The 17173-nt window shown below is 42.8% G+C and overlaps 1 protein-coding gene across 15 annotated transcripts in view; it reads right to left on the minus strand.

The window, feature by feature from the left end:
- OSMR (oncostatin M receptor) overlaps window positions 1-17173 on the minus strand; it is a 60871-nt gene that overhangs the window by 28578 nt on the left and 15120 nt on the right. For 12 of the 15 annotated variants that reach the window (XR_011530366.1, XR_011530365.1, XM_070586954.1 and 9 more), the window contains 5 exons: window positions 11542-11714; window positions 6124-6295; window positions 3701-3973; window positions 2252-2384; window positions 1559-1710 (listed from right to left, as the gene is read on the minus strand). Coding sequence is in view for 13 of the 15 variants with exons in the window: in XM_070586954.1 (XP_070443055.1) it covers window positions 1559-1710; window positions 2252-2384; window positions 3701-3973; window positions 6124-6295; window positions 11542-11714 (903 nt within the window). In the remaining 2 variants the exon portion in view is untranslated. The remainder of the gene's footprint in view (window positions 1-1558; window positions 1711-2251; window positions 2385-3700; window positions 3974-6123; window positions 6296-11541; window positions 11715-17173) is intronic. The other 3 variants (XM_070586959.1, XM_070586960.1, XM_070586958.1) reach the window with 1 other exon arrangement.

Genomic DNA, 17173 nt, shown 5'->3' on the forward strand with positions numbered 1-17173 from the left:
GAAAATCAAGAAAGCCAAATTGATAGCCTGCCACAATTTGTCCTACAAATTAGAAGGGCACTAGATATCTTAACAGCCCAACAAGGAGGAATCTGTACCCTATTAGGAGAAGAATATTGTTTTACGTTAACCAATGTGACAAGGTGACACAAGAATTGAAAAAAAATAAAGGATAATTATCAACTTATTGGTTGAAATAGGACACACGCCAGGACTTAGGGATTATTTCAATCTCTTTTGCTGGTTACCAGGAGGAACAGGGTCATGGTTAACACAGTATTACAAAATAGATGATTGTTGTTACTCTTAATAACATGCATCATGTTAATCAAGTCCTTACTAAAAATTGCACCCTCTGCTGTAACTCACTCAATGGCTCAGCTGACGTTTGCTCGGATGACCATGTTAGATGCTTTTCATCAAGATGGATTTTGTGGATCCAAAGATTTAGAGGAAATTGCTGTTGACTCTTTCACAAGACTCCCCCACCGAGGGACTGGATGGAACCAGAGCAGGTAACCAAACCACTCTGGCCTCCAGGGACTAATGTTGCTCTGTTGATGTTTTCTTCTGGAAAAATCATGAGCCAAAGGGGAAATGTGGAATGAGTTGACAACAGTGACTCCATTTTGTACTCTGGATTCCATCTTGTTAAAAACATGAAACTGGGGGGCCTGCCTGGAGGCACAGCAGTTAAATTTGCACATTCTGCTTCCACAGCCCAGGGTTCACGGGTTCAGATCCTGGGCACAGACCTATGCACAACTTATCAACCCATGCTGTGGCAGGCATCCCATGTATAAAATACAGGAAGATGGGCACAGACGTTAGCTCAGGGCCAGTCTTCCTCAGCAAAAAGAAGAGGATTGGTGACAGATGTTAACTTAGGGCAAATCTTCCTCACGAAAAAAAAAAGAACCTGTGCTGACCTTGCTGACTTGCCAAAAGGGAGTTATGTGCTGAGGAAAAGGAATTTCTGAAGGATTGTACAAAACTATACCTTTTCTGGTGACAAGAAGATGTCCTTGAGTGTGCTACTGAATTGTAACATAAATTTATCCTCCCTAACAAATGACTAAGGTAATTATTCTGGGCTCTCCTTGTTGTTAACAAAAACTCCTGACTTTTACTCCTCAGGGGGACACTTTTCTGGCAGCTACCAGAACCTGTGTTCCCCAAATTCCAACTCTAAGACCCCAGACAAATGCTCTCCTTTTGTTTTGCAGTAGTCTCGTTTTTCTAAGTCGACAATATATTGGTACAACCACTTTGGAAAATAATTTGACATTTTTCTCATTAGTTCCTATGTCCTCACCAATTCCACTCTTAGGTATATACTCAAAAAAACTGTAGATGTGTACTGGATACATATATAAAAATGCTCACGTTAACACTGTACCCAAAAGCAAAAACCTTGACACAATCTGAAAGTTCATCAAAGGAGAAACATGAATAAAACATTGTATATTTACACAATGAAATACTCCGCAGCACTGACAATGAATGGACTACAAAGATAGATTAGTAACCACAGTGGACGATGACACTCTAGTCTCACCTCGATGAGTCAGGTTAAAAAGAATATTGACACTTCTCTTCCTTAAGTAGTTTTCAGCCACGAGTGTGAAGTTATACATTTCTTGTGAGTCTTGAGCTATTTGCCAATCACACCAGTTTTTGTGTTCACAAAGTCTCTTTTCCCCAGAAAATCTTTAAAAAAAACCAAAACAATAATTTCAGGGTTTACACTTTTGTCAAAGCATCCCTGTATGCCTTGGGGCACACTCAGGGGCTTTAGAACCATGTTCACACAACAGCATGGATCCATCACCAACAAACACCAATAATGAAAATACTGTTTCAACGAATTTGATTTATGTGGTTAAATGTGCAATGATGAGTCGCTGACTCTCCCTCATGAGTGGTGAGAATTCTTCTTAATTTACTTTGGATATTCTTAAAAAGTCAGAAATTAAGTAGACCCAGATCACCATATGGAACTATTTTCACATCAAGATTCACCGTTAACTATGTTTCTTATTATTTGGGGGCTACATTTTCCTTTAACAAAACTCAGGAAGAAAGTATTATACACTTGTGACCACTTAAAGAGTTCTTTCTGACCCTGGCAGGGTGATTTTAAAATAGTTGCTCCAACTTTTTGCCACATCTAAACGGGGCTTTGGTTATGTTGTCACAAGCACTTTAAACAAGGAAGGATCTGTCAGTAACGTGACCAGAGCTGACTTACGATTCAAATAAAGTGTAGCTTTGGTAAGGCTGTTTCCTAACCAAGCTAGTGTCGCTCCCGGGATCCCAAGTGCAATGCAAAGTCTTGAAGTCCTGGGTTTCACAAGAAAAGTCCTTGGGCTCCTCAAGTACTTCTGTCCATACAAAGGAAAATCAGACGAAAGACCTCGTTAAATCCCTTTATTGAAAGGCAACCAGAATGGAAAGTTCCCTTTGGGGTCTGAGGCAGTGGAGTCACTCTCATCACATAAATGGAAGCCTTGACATTGGCAGCTCCAAAAGTCACATTTCAGGCGTCCCGCCATCTTGGCCCCTTCTCCTCCCTTCCCTTCTGCCTTTCTGGGGTATCATGGGAGACGGGTGGTCGGTGTTCTGCAAGTGGTCTGCACTGTGCCTATCTGATGAAAGCTGTATCCCCAGGGCCCGCTGGTAGGCACCCAATAAGTGTGGCTAATGAGAGACAGACCAAGAGAATGAAAGAAAGAACGGATAACAGGAAGCAGAAGTGCAGGGTGTTTCATCCCAGATGCTGTGGCTTACAGAGAGCCTGGGGGCTGTGCCTGGGACGCCAGGAAATCAGTCAGATTTCGGGAAGCTGCTAAACTCAGCAGCTGGGAGCTGAGAGTTCCAAGGAATGGTTCCACACCTCCAAGTCCCCAAAGTCACTGCTATTCTTAGAGGCCACACCCCAAGAGCCACATGTGAACTGAGTGTTCAGGAGACTGGAGAAGGCCTTTGGCAGGAGAAGCAGGGAGGGAGGAGTCACAGTTATCACCCCACTGTGAAGGGGAAGGGAGGTCTCAAGACAAAGCACAGGAGGCCAGTGGGCATGAGCACACATACCTACATAAAAATGGAGGCACCTGACATTTTCCACACCCAGTTAAGAACAGTGATGGCCTCCACCTGCTGAATTCCTGCTCTGTGCAGCTAGTGTACTGGGGCCATGTTCAGTAATCCTCACAACCACCACCCTTGTCTCCATTTCACGGAGGCAGAAACTGCCTCAGAGAGGCTAGGAAACTTGGCCAAGATGGCACGCCCAGCCACAGGAAGAAGATTCCAACCCTGGTCTTCTGGGCACGACCTTGGGGACCTCTCTGGGGTCGTCCACCTGCAGCCCCTCTCCTCTCTCTGCCATCTTGTGGTAATTCCAGTATGGCTAAAGGAATGCAGGATATTTTCTCAGTGGTCCAGGTCATGACCTGAACTTTCTCCTTCTTAATGCTGTCGGTTTCTAGGAATAAAATTGTCAGTAGGGACAAGAGAACAACAGGAAATCCTGGAAGTATTGCTTCAGGGTATCTTTTCCAGATACTCTCCTAAAAGACTTGGGAAACAAAAGAAGATTGAGATCATGAGGGAAATGTTTACTTGTCTTCTGGTCAAGAAGATTCCACCTATTCCATAGGAAATGGGAAGAGAGGGCACAGAGCGTGCACATACTTACTTGAGACAAAGAGAACAGTGCCTGCGTCATCTTTAGGGTCCATCTCACAAAAGATATTTGTTCCTGTTTCCCTAACGAAAGCAACATTATTCACGTGGAATGCAGACACATTTGGATCAAGTTGTTCGACATGCATCCGTACACCGTCCAAATAACACGATACGTTATTTTGATGGCTCCTAGAAATGTAACAAATGGTGACATTGGAGCCTTCTTCCACCAGCTTATCTACAGGGAAAACAGACGATGCTTTGTGTCCAAGAGAATTCTGTTCTGCAAGATAAAAACAGACAGCTCAGAATCTCACTCAAAATTCAAACCAGCCCCTACCTGTCTCACTCTCAGACTGTAACTTTAGCTTTTTCCACCTCCTGGAGAAAACAGGAGGCTAAATTTCTACAGCAAACCTATAAACTTTGCTGCCTGCAAAACAATCCTTTGTACCGTAGCTCCCATTTTAACGCTAATACCGCTGCTGTTCTTACTACCAAAGACAGCGCCGTGACTGTCACCACTACAGATTATTGTATTATTGCTGGTGTTTGGTTATCACGACAGCCGTAGCTGCTCTCTGTTGAGCTGAGGCATGAGTGACGCCCTGTGATAAGTGGCATGTCCATTATCTCACGTCATCCTTCCCACTTTACAACAATGCAACAGGTAGGACTGAGCCCATGTTCATTCAGCCAGCAAGGGGTAAAGCCACATTCATACTCGTCAGGTCTGCCCAGCTCCAAAGCCACATGCCCTCATAATCTCTAAATTGTATCATAGGTCACATTTCTTCCCACCTTCTCAGAAACGCCAGTCACTCGAATATCTCCTTTTGTTTCAGTCTCTCCTTTTACACGGCCCTTTAGCATATATGATCCTTAAGTCTCTCCCATTTTAAGCAAATCCACAGTCCTCCCCATGCCTGCCTCCTGCCACCCGCTCCTCCACAGGGGGCCTCCCTGAAGGAGCTGCCTACACTTAGTGCTCAGGTTTCATCTCCCCCCTGCTCACTCAGCCTGCAGCAGTCTGGCTGCCGAGCCACCAGGCCACTGAAATTTCCATCACTAATGTCACCCAGGCAGAGTAAGGTGCCCAGGTGATCTTAAGGTGCAGCCATGGTTGAGAACCAGTGCTTTAGGGGTTAGGAATAATCAGGTTTTCCATTTATTCTTGAGTACGTTTGGAGGTTATAGTTTTGAGAAATCTAGTCCGTTTTATCAAAGCTGTTTATTATGGACCTTATTTCTCTCTTACTATCTTTTTAACCTCTATTTTTATGTGTGTCCCTCTTTCAGCAGTAGGATGTAATGCTAAGAGCATGGCCTCTGGAGCCAGGATGGCTGGACTGGAATTCCAGCTCTACTGCTTGCTGACCTTATATAGATTCTTTAAGCGATCTGTGCCTCAGTTTCCCTATCTGTGAAGTGGGGATAAGAATAATGCATGTTTCATAGGGCTGATGTGAGAATAAATTAATATGGATAGTGCTTAAAATAGTGACTAGAATGTAGACCTAATTCTATTATTAGTCTTAAACTAATCACTAGGCTACTCATGGGTTAACGTGTTACCAGTTTGAGTTAATACATTTGCACAAATGCTTCATAAAGGAATGGTTCTATTGGCAAGAATTTCAGATAGTCTGGCAGGGTTCATATTTGAGAAAGCCAAATGCCGTTGCTTTAGAACTGGCCCAGAGCTTAACTGAGACATAAGAGATGGCTGGCAAACCCACTTTAAATTCTATTTACAACAAAGTTAAATAATGAAAAATGAGTGATTTAAAACATATTTATCCATAATCCCATTACTCAAATGAAAAGCTGCTTTCATCTTTCCACATTTCCCTCCCTTCTCTCTACATTAGGGATTGGCAAACTATGGGCCAATTCCACCCCACTGTCTCTTGTTGTAAATAAAGTTTTATTGGAACACATCATTCATTGACATGTTGCCTATGACTGCTTTAATGCTACAGTGGTAGAGTTACATAGCTACGACAGACATCATAGGGTCTGCAAAGCCTGAAATATTTCCTATCTTACCCTTTACAGAAAGAGCTTCCCAACTTCTGCTCTAGACGCATACACATTTTGTGTTGTTCTAATATAAACATATGTGCAATTTATGTCCTGCTGTCTTCACTGAGTATTCTATAATGAACATGCTTCACATGTTTGAAGAGTAAATACAAAATGCCTGAATTTTCATAATTATCTCAATGAATAAATTCAGAAGCAAATCCTCACACATCTACCTCCCACTGGCAAGTTTCGCTCCCATGCATTTTAGTTCCTACAGGAGCCAAAGGAAAACAATGTTGGTGTCTACCCAGAGTTCCTCAAAAAGGACTTCCATTATTTGACTATTGATCCCCAAATAATATTACGTAGTAAGCCCTTACCCTCTTTTATCACCTCGCTGCTTACCATTTACTTCCTTCCATGAACTCCAGTTGCTCCAGAACCTCGGCTCGGGAACCCTAGCATCGTCCACCCTACTCCTTATCCTTACAAAGTGTGTTGCACATTCCAAAGGGAGCTCGGATTCCCAGCTCCAGTGCAGAACTTGGTTCCACTTCACAGTGGTGCTATAGTAGTCCTAGAAATAAAGAGAAAAATTTGTAAACGCAGTCATGCTGCCCTGGACAATGGCTTGACTGGACTGATCCTAAAGCACTCATCTAAGAGCCCACTGTAACTCTACAACATGTGCAAGGACAGCCCGTTCTTAACCAGCCAGCTTCCTGTGCTCTGATGTCTCAGCAAGGAACCAGACAAAGCCTCCTGATTTTGGAAAACTCGTCTCTCATTCTCTCTGGCTGTCCAATTCCAGAGGGGTAGTGGAGCAAGTGAGAGAGAAAATAGAAGCTACTCAAGTCAGAGACAGAAGGTACGCACAGTGCTGGTCACATAGAGACTGCTGGAAAATTCTTGTAAACTAGAGAATTAATTGTGTCAGCTTTTAAAAATAAGCAGCATTGGTGAGTATTTTTTTATATTCAGTTTCAGCCAGAGTCAGATCAAGCTGGCCAAATCTCAGTAGATGAGGCAGCTCTTCATGGTACCCAGGAGTTCCACTGTCTCCCAGGAGTCAACAGATGGCTCTCTATGACTCCCTTGGTTTCTGTTCTTGTTGTTGTCTTTTCAGATGTAGGGCCACATGGACCATCTTCCTCCCTTGAGCGCCATCTGTCAGAATCTTTAGTCTCCAAAGATGTCAACCACATAGGATCATCTTACACTGAGCTCCCGGGGAGTTTGTCCAAGTTGAACTACAATTTGGTCTTCCAGCACAGACTTTAGTCTTAATTTTTATAAGATACTGGCATTTTCATTCTCTAATTCACCCTGTTTCAATGGCTCCTTTACACCTTACCATGTCATTGAAGGCCATCTACAATCTGACTCCAACCTGCCCCAAGACTGCAGGGCCTGTGCTTTACTCTTCTTCGTGGGCCCCACAGCTCCAGGCCCTCATGCTCCTCAGTGGGCCCTCCAGGATGCCCGCTTTCTGCCCCCACAGCTGGGAGATGGAGACAACAAAGACCTGGCACTTCCTGGGGAAAACTGAGTCTGCATCCATGTTTCTAAGGGTCCTTGCCAAGTCCTACAGTGGAGAGGATGGGGCAACACACAAGTCACACACAACCAGGAGCCGGCAAACTTGGAGGCCTTCCTTCTGTGCCTTCCCCTTCCCAGGTTTCTAACCTTAAACAGCGCCCATGGCAGAAGCAAACACAGCCTGGAGTGGCAACGCCTCAGTCCCCCTGGGCAGCATCCAATCACGCAGGTCCATTTCACTCTAGGCTGAGCTCCGGTTTTTAAAACGCTTATATTTTATTTCAATTTATTGCATTCCTTTATTTCTAGATTACAAATGTATTTTTTTAACTACAAGTTTCGGGGTCCTGATCTGTGCAATTTTCACTATTGAACATGAGCAATCTTAACTACATTTTGCTTAAATATTGTTTAATTTAAGAGTCAATACCAAAAAAAAAAAGGAACTACGTCAATAATGGTGACCTCACTATCACGTCAGAAGACACAGACTGGATTTCACCTCTCATATCTCTCTCGAATTCAGCCACTTCTCTTGTCCTCACTGTCACCACCCAGTCCAGGCACCTCTCCTCTGGACCCCACAGGTTACTTCATACTAGCCACATGTTGCCTTCTCCAGTGCTCCCAACTTCTCTCCAATGTGCAGCCAGAGTGGGCTTCCTTAAAACTTCCAATCAGCTCTTGTCAGTCAGTCCCCTTCTTCTTAATGCTCTCAGGATAAAAACAAAACCTGAGCATGACCCTCAGTGTCCTGTGTGGTCCGTCCTGTGCGGTCCGCTCCACCGTCTCGCCTACCCCACCTGCTCTGTGCTTTCAGGCCTGAAAGGTCACAGTCGTTTTCCCTCAGGGCCTCTGCTCACACCTACTGGATCTTCCCAGAACATTCTTCTCCACCCTTCATGCTAAATTAGCTTCTAATCTTTCAAATTTTGGCTCAAAAAGCCCTTCCCCCAAGTTGCTGGAGAAGGTCAGGCCTAACCCCAACCCCACAGCCCCTCGTCAGTGACCTGAATCGCACTTCTCACGTCTAGGATAGTCTTATTCGTGTGTTTGCCTCCTCATTTTTGCTCAGCACCGAGAGACCCAATGCCTTGAATCATGCCCGGACCTGGGCCCACAGTCTACAACTATGTGCTGAATGATTTCATCCGGTCATTGGTATGCAGTGGGCTCCATTTTTCTCAGATACCATTTGTGTGGATTCTGTCTAACCACAACTTGTGCTTTGTGGTGTTTGTAGCCTTGTAATGGAGGAGATAAAAGTTCCCTTGAATGCATCAATTCAGCGATTTTATAAATGTGATGAATTGTGTTTGGACTGTGTTCATGACTTGAAGTGGCAAGTTTAATTTGGCCCTGGCAGACACAAGTAAGTCACAAGAAACTGGCACATACATTTACACAGAAGTCCAACTGAGGTCACTGACTCGTTCCTGAGGCGTGAGCTTATCCCTCACTGACTCACGCCCCAGGCCCCCATCCAAGATTGAGCTGTTGTTACTCTACTCTGCCTTCCCCTGCCATTGACAGAATCATACAGCACGTGGCTGGAAAGGTTGAGGGCAGAAGCCAGCCCAAGGTGAGACCATGTGACGCAGCTGCCAGCAGGGCTCTGAGTGGCTGGCGCCATCTGGGAGATGGCTCAGCGTCCCTGGTCCAGCTGTAAGCACCTGGATCACGATGTTTTTCCTTTGGCTGATTTGGGAACACAATAATCTGAGACATGAGTCTAGATGTTGCCCCTTCTCGGCATGAGGGAGGGTGCCCTGTCAGGACTGCATTACAGGGAGCTGCCCTATGAAAGCGAGATTATGGGCGAGACAAATGCGGCCTCTCTTGGCTGGCTTTCTCCCCCTTAACAGGCAGGGGATCTTACGTGTCTCCTAGTCTTCAGGCCTGAGAGGTTCAGACAACGGCTTCCCATGGTATAGTCTGTTCTGGGACACATGGCCACTGAAGACCCGGGGAAGCTGCATGTGGCCATCATCCCTGTCTGGGGACGGGAGTGAAGAATGATAATACCCTGGCTCTGTCACCTTGAGCACATCAAACCTCTCTGTGCCTTGGTTTTCTCTTCTTTTGCGGTCAGGCTGGGCTGGTGTTATGGGGACAACACAATGGACAAGGTAAAATTCTACCTCCAAGTTCCTGGGCCTTAGTAGGTTACAGAGTAGGTTCCACAAGCTGCTTTACCTTGAAAAGAGAATTATTCTATGAATCAAAGGTGAAAACAGATATGAACAACTGCCTGTTAGAAAAATAAAGAATGGGGGGGGGCCCGGCTCCGTGGCCGAGTGGTTAAGTTCGCACGCTCCACTGCAGCAGCCCAGGGTTCGGATCTTGGGCGTGGACATGGCACCACTCATCAGGCTACGTTGAGGCAGCATCCCACATCCCACAACTAGAAGGACCTGCAACTAAGATATACAATTGTGTCTGGGGTGGGGGGGGGGGTTGGGGAGATAAAGCAGAAAAAAAAAAAAAGATTGGCATCAGTTGTTAGCCCAGGTGCCAATCCTTAAAGAAAAAAAAAAAAGAATGGGATCCACTTGGTCTCTGGTTAATATTACTTTTGCTAATAGCGTTAAATCTAGTTTTATATGAATTCCTCCAGCACTTTTCTCAAATTTCTTTTTCTTATACAACTCATAGCCTCAATATGACCTTTGCTTAATGTTTTACTAATCAACAACCCAATCAACAACCAGTGAATCCATCAAAAATACAAAAAATATGAAAATACATAAATTATCAGTATGAGGTGAGATAGTGGGAAGATGTGCCAATGGCGGGATGGTGGGAAGACGTGCAGATGGTGGGATAGTGGGAAAGTGTGCTAAAGGTGGGATTAGTGGGAAGAACGTGCCGATGGTGGGACGTACACAGCTGTACATAAGCACTGCTATTGTTTAAAATTAGAACACTAAACAACTCTCAGTGTGGGAAACTGCCCTTTGAGGGGTGGAATTATAGACGTGGTATCAATCCTAAATCGACAGAGAGAGAACTATATTTAACTTAGGGCACTCACTCAGATCTCAAATGCAATAATGGATATGGAAAGTAACTGGAGGCCTTAAAATTAGTGGCTTTTATGCGTCACTAAAAGAGGTAACCATCTGGACCCCTGTACCCATCCACCACGGCCTGAGAGCAGAGTGGGCCTCCACTGCGCAAATGGAGCTTCTCAGCAATGACATGTCCCTATGTTTCCCTTCCTCCAGGCAAATTCTCTGTTCCCTTCAATAAGAAAACATTCCACTGTCCTTCAACATCCCATGACAATGAAGGAACACGATGTGTGTACAGATTATTAAGGTTCTCCAGACCACAAAGGGTAATGGAAAGAAACCACTGAAGGGTCCCAATACACTAGATGGGGAAGCATCAGTGAAACAGACGCAACTGTGATTTGAACCAAGACGAATGAAAAATCTATCCCAAATAATTCAAAAGCAAAAAGAATGTGAAATAAAGGATTTTCATAATTTAATTTGTTGTAGAAAAAGCCACAAGTGAAGCAACAAAGGATACCATAAGTTACTATCCAACATGGTCGGTCCACGAAGAACCTGTTTGCTGACTAGAACATAAGTGCTAGGACTCATTCTTCCTTGCATTTGAGTAGGTATAAGCAAAGAAACTGACAGGAAGCCACACTGGCAAGAAAAATGTTGTCAATTACACCTTATTTAGGAAAATCTCTGGTGGACATGGAAGAAAGAAGGACGAAGAATAACACGGTTGATCTTCATGGATTTTTAGAATCCAGTACGCATAAGGACAGATCCAATGCCTTAGGAGACAGAGCAGAACTGAGGAAATGATCTATTTTATTAACACATCACAGCCAACCTACCAAAGTTGTCATGTTACTTTGTCCCAGATCCTCTTAACTAAAAACACGGAAATGCAATTATTTAGGCAAACTGTTTTAAGTTGCCAAAATGTTTCCATATTGGGATTTTTTTTTTAAGATTTAATTTTTTTCCTTTTTCTCCCCAAAGCCCCCCCAGTACATAGTTGTATATTCTTCGTTGTGGGTCCTTCTAGTTGTGGCATATGGGATGCCGCCTCAGCGTGGCTCGATGAGCGGTGCCATGTCTGAGCCCAGGATTCGAACCGATGAAATACTGGGCAGCCTGCAGCAGAGCACGTTAACTTAACCACTCAGCCACGGGGCCAGCCCCCCATATTGGGATTTTTTTGATATTATAAAAGACAAATCATGGCATTGGAAAAGGATTTTTAAAATATTGAGTCAAAAAAAGAAATACTTACCACCCAGATGACATTGGATGTATTAATTCTACTGATCTCTATCTGAAAAACCATTTTCAATTCCTGATGATAAGCAAGACTGTGGACACGCCACTGTAAGTGCAAACACCGTTGTGCAGAATTGATGGAAACGTCCAGTGATTCAGGAGTCAACGGTAAAGGTTCAGACAAGACTGAAAGACCAAAACAAGATATGAAATACCATTTAAGAGGCATATGACTGAATAGTCACAGATAATTAAACTGTTCAATATCATCATTGTTTAGCTTTGGAAAATATTGCTCATGTGTGCATCTTAGAATCAGACACCTTAGAAAGCTGGAAGGAAATTTAGAAATCACTTGGCAGATAAAGAAATTAAGACCTAGATGAATGAAATGACTTGCTTAACAATACACAGAAAGTTAATAAATTGATAAGCAGTTAAATGAAACAAAAGGATACTTTATTGGACAATCTAACTGGTTTAGAAATTTACAGCAAGGCTGAGAAAAGAAAGAGGAGTTTTTGCTGTAAATTTCCTATTTCTGCAAATCAAAAATGAAAGTTTTCTTTTTGAGAGTCACTATTTCATAGTTTATTAAATAGCTATAAAGTGGGAGCATATCCAGTCTCGAGACATGATTGCTTATATTTCCAAGCATTAAAACTTAAAACACCTCTGGCAAGAATTCACTGAACTCCTTGGAGGAAACCAGCAACATACTAGGCACTTAGTGTGAAATAAAATAGTTGTGACAGGTTCCTAGCTTAAGGAAGGAAACTGGTTGGAGACACACAACAAACTCATATGAAGTAATGAGCGATTACGAGTTTAGTGCGTTTAGTGGCGTGTGAGAGTCTGTAAATGAATAGTGATTCAAACACGAAACAGGTTCACCAAGGTCAGTGAGCTTAGGAAATGACCCAGAGGGAGGATGGGCCCGGAGTGAGTTAAGTCATTGTTAGCTCTTAGAGAAGAACAAAGCATCACTTTCCACTTCAGCGGAGGAAACGTCCAGACTCAAAAGGAATGTGTACTGCTGACTCAACTGGTTTCACTTGTTGGTTTGAGGGGGTCTAAAGTAAAGTGGGAAGGGTGCCAAGGTGTTGAAAAGATTAAAACTGTGTTGATAAAATCAGCTGGTGTCTGATCCGCCGTGGTATAGCAGACATTGTCTCCGAAGCACTCATTTCTCTGGCTCTATGGAGATTTCCCCTAGTGAGCTGAAACCCTCCAGCGCTTAGTTAAAAAGGCAAGAGAGTACCTGCTTTTGACAATAAAAACAGAAGCAATCTCCAATTCTGAAAAAATGTTTCAAAATTTCCATTCTATGCATGCTATTTTTCTCACAGGGAGGTAAAAATCCCAACACCACCAATATTGAGCATATACTAGCTACCAGGCTCTGTGCCAGCTGCTTTATATATATATCTTATCTCATGTAATACCCACTATAAACCTGTGAGATGGTGACTTTTTGTAGATAAGGAAACAAGCTCTGTGAGCTTAAACAACTTACAGAAAACTATATGGGATTTAAATATAGATCTCTTTAATACTAAGACCTCCCCTTTTCTGCACTGTCCCCCAGTGTTAAGACAGGAGCATCAGCATCTTGCCCAATCAAAGGTCATAGGGAACAGGACGTTTGGGAAGAACGCTGCATGGCTCCCATAATGTCCTGCCAAGCTCAGGGTATAGATGACAAGGATGGGGCTCTGGATGGAGCCAGACAATCCGAAAAGCATCCCTGGTGGATACAAGCCTGAAGTTCTTCATGTGATTGGCCCACATGGCAGACGGCTTCAGGATTCCAAATAAGATATTACCCTCAGAATTTAGAAGAAAATCCCAGAAAATTCATTCTGTGGAAGTGAGATTAACAAGAACATCCATAAAATACAAGATAATAGCCATCAATAGCTATCTTCCCCGAAAGTCTCCCATCCTTGTGACAGCTTGTAAACGTGATGCTGGGGATGGTCAGGGTGCTAACTAAAATCTCAGTGTGGACTCCATGACCTCAGATTCGGTAACGGGTCCTTAGCTATGACACCAAAAGCATGAGCAACGAACAAAAAAATAGACAAACTGAACTTCATTAAAGTTAAAACCTTTTGTACATCAAAGAACATTATCACGAAACTGAAAAGACAACCCATGGAGTGGGAGAAAACATGTGCAAATCACTATAAATAAAGAACTCTTACAACTCAACAACAAAAAGACAAACAACGTAATTTAAAAAATATGCAAGTGACTTGAGTGGACATTTCTCCAAAGAAGATATAAAAATGGCCAAGAAGCACATGAAAATACGCTTAACATCATTAGTCATGAAGGAAATACAAACAAAACCATGAAAATAACTACAATAAAAACATGGATGGAGGGGCCAGCCCTGTGGCCAAGTGGTTGAGTTTGTGTGCTCTGCTTCGGCGGCCCATGGTTTCGCCAGTTTGGATCCTGGGCTTGGACCTAGTACCACTCATCAGGCCATGCTGAGACGGTGTTCCATATAGCAGAGCCAGAAGGACCCACAACTAGAATATATACCTATGTACTGGAGGGCTTTGGGGAGAAGAAGAAGGGAAAAAAAAAGAAGATTGGCAACAGATGTTTGCTCAGGTGCCAATCTCTAAAAAAAAAAAAAAAAAGGAAGTAAGTGTTGGTGAGGATGTGGAGAAACTGAAACCCTTGTACACTGCTGGTGGGACTATGAAATGGTTTCAGTGCTATGGAAACCATTTTGAGAGATCCTCAAAAAGTTAAAATAATAACTACCATATGACCCAGCAATTCTATTCCTAGGAATATATTCCAAAGAATTGAAAGTAGGGACTCAAACAAATACTTATACACAAATCTTCGTAGCAGCACTAATCACAATAGCCAAAAGGTGGAAATAGCCCAAAAGTCCATCAAGGGATGAACAGATGAACAAACTGTGGTATAAACCCATGACAGAACATCATTCAGCCATTAAAAGGAATGAAGCACTAATCCACGCTACAAATTGGGGGAACTTTGAAAACATTTTGCTAAGTGAAAGAAGCCAGATACAAATCACACTGAATGATTGCACTGATACGGAATATCCAGAATAGGTAGATCCAAAGAGAGAGAAAGCAGACTGGTGGTTGCCAGGGGCTGAGGGAGGGAGGAAAAGGGAGTAACTGCTTAATGGTTGCAGTTTCCTTTTGAGGGTAATAAAAATGTTTTGGAACTAGATAGGGGTGGTGGTTGCACAATATTGTGAATGTGCTAAATGTCACTGATTTGTTTACTTTAACCATAAAGTAGTCAATTTTATATTATGTGAATTTCACCTCAACAAAAAATGTTTTAAATATATATGATCATGACAAAAATGTTCAAACAATAAAGAAATTGAGTCCCCACCATCTTACTAACGCCACTCTTACTCCATTGCCAAGTTTAAATCATAAGAGTTTTTCCTGACTTTCTCTAAACACTTAGACAAATATCAGACTTTGCACTCTATTTTATGTTTTTTTAAGTACAGATGTTATTTAAAAAGCTATAAAGGGAAATAAAACTAAAATGTTAACAGTCATTTTTTCTAGATGATGGGGTTGAGTGATTTTAATTTTCTTTTTTATACATTTCTATATTTTGTAAATGTTCTTCAGAAACACATATTACTTTCAGAATCACATAATATCATTTAAAATAAATATCCTTTAAGATATCTGGTTTACCCCACTATAATCATACTTCAGGATGCATAATTTAGTCTTCTCAGTGGATTTGCACCAAAAGCCTTGGCCCCAGTTATATTTCCCACTGAAAATTAATAACTTGGCATTCTGATTCTTAGCGAGTTGGGGCAGAGTGAATCATTTATGAGACCCCATTCACTCAAAGGTAAATGAAGTAAGCTGGAACTCTTGAACCACCAAAGCCCAAAACATGGTGATCAGTTTATATCATTATTTGGTTGAGATTTTATCTCCTTTGCGAATAAAATTTCTCAATTCTTTAGTTAAAGACAACAAATGCTATTCACCCTCCCCCTAAACCCATGTCAGCTTGATGAGTCTTCCAAGCCTAAGATGTAAGTGAACTAGAAGATGGCGTAGAAAGATGGAAAAGTAGATCCCTTGCAGAATAGGGGAGAAATATTTTGATTAATTGTGGAGCCAAGAGTACCAGAGAAAGCGGGGTGCATGCCAAATCAGGCGGTCCTGCCCAGCCCTCAGTGCCTTCTGCCTCTACGGTAGACTGTTGCCGTCAGTCTCACTCCAGATGCAGGTCTCCTGGATGACAGAGGTAGAGGCTTAGGCATCTTTGAATGGACTCTTGTCCCCAGCACTTGGCAAAACATCTCACCCACAGCAGACGTTCTCTGAACTTACAGAGATCCAGGATCTCTATGAGGTCTCAAGGGCCTGACAGGCAACTCCTCACTAGCCCCTCGGCTGTCCTTCCTGGCATTCTCTTCTCCCCGTGGCTGCTTTCCAAGCCTTCGAGCACTGATCACAGTGTGCTGAAATTGTCTGTTCTGTGACTGTGAGGTAAACAAGGGTGGGACTAAGCCTTACTCAGCTCAGTAATACCAAGACCAATAACTCACCTGTCACAGTATAGACACTTAATCACTCAGTGACTGACTGCTGAATGAATGAGTCAACTACCAGTGTCAACTTTATCTCTGGAAATTCTAGAAAGCTTCCGCACGATCCTTTAGACAAAAGGGGAACTCTTTATATGACATACGCTATCAGCAAGTATGTGACCTTTGTATCTGGCTTCTTTCACCTAACAAAATGTTTTCAAAGTTCCCCCAATTTGTAGCGTGGATCAGTTCGCTCCCTCACCTCCAGGTTTTTCACTGTTAGTCAGGGTCCCACCAGGTATCAAGTGTCTCAGGCATTAGTGAGACATCAGTCAGAAATAATTTGGTCAAAAGCCATCTAGGACTTTCTTGGGAAATAGTGGGAAATGCCAAGGTAAAGTCAGAGAGATAAATCCCATTATTTTTCAGATGAGGAAACTGAGGTTAAAAAAAGGGAAGCAGCTTTCCGAAGAACACACAACCGGACCAGGATCCAGGGCTCTTGGACCCCGGCCCAGCTCTCTATTTACAAGGCTGCACTGGAGTGTGGCCACAAGGGCCTGGGAATCAGACAGACCTGGATTTATGCACACTCACCTCCCGCTTTCCCCACCCAGTTTCTCTGTCTGCCCAACACTACTTATGGAAATAAACCAGGGTCCATTCATAAGATGGGACACCAGGTAGCCATTAAATATAATGTTATTTCTAGAAGAACAGTTAACAGCAAAGGTAAAAACTCTTATCAAGGGTATTATGTCAAGCGAAATAAGCCAGATAGCGAAAGAGAAACACTGCATGATTCCACTCATATGTGGAAGATAAACACACGGACAAAGACAAGTATTTAGTGGTTTCCAGGGGGAATGGGGGGGGGGTGGAGTGGGCACAAAGGGTGAAGGGGTGAATGGCTAACAAATAATGTACAACTGAAATTTCACAATGTTGTAAACTATTATAAGCTCAATAATAATACAAAAACCTCTCATCAGATGCTGTATTGTTTTAATAACTATATAGTAAAGTATACATACCTTACCTGTATGTACTTTAATTTACCTATATGTGT

The sequence above is a fragment of the Equus przewalskii genome, chromosome 20 (genome assembly GCF_037783145.1).
Source record: "Equus przewalskii isolate Varuska chromosome 20, EquPr2, whole genome shotgun sequence".
NCBI classification, from domain to species: domain Eukaryota; kingdom Metazoa; phylum Chordata; class Mammalia; order Perissodactyla; family Equidae; genus Equus; species Equus przewalskii.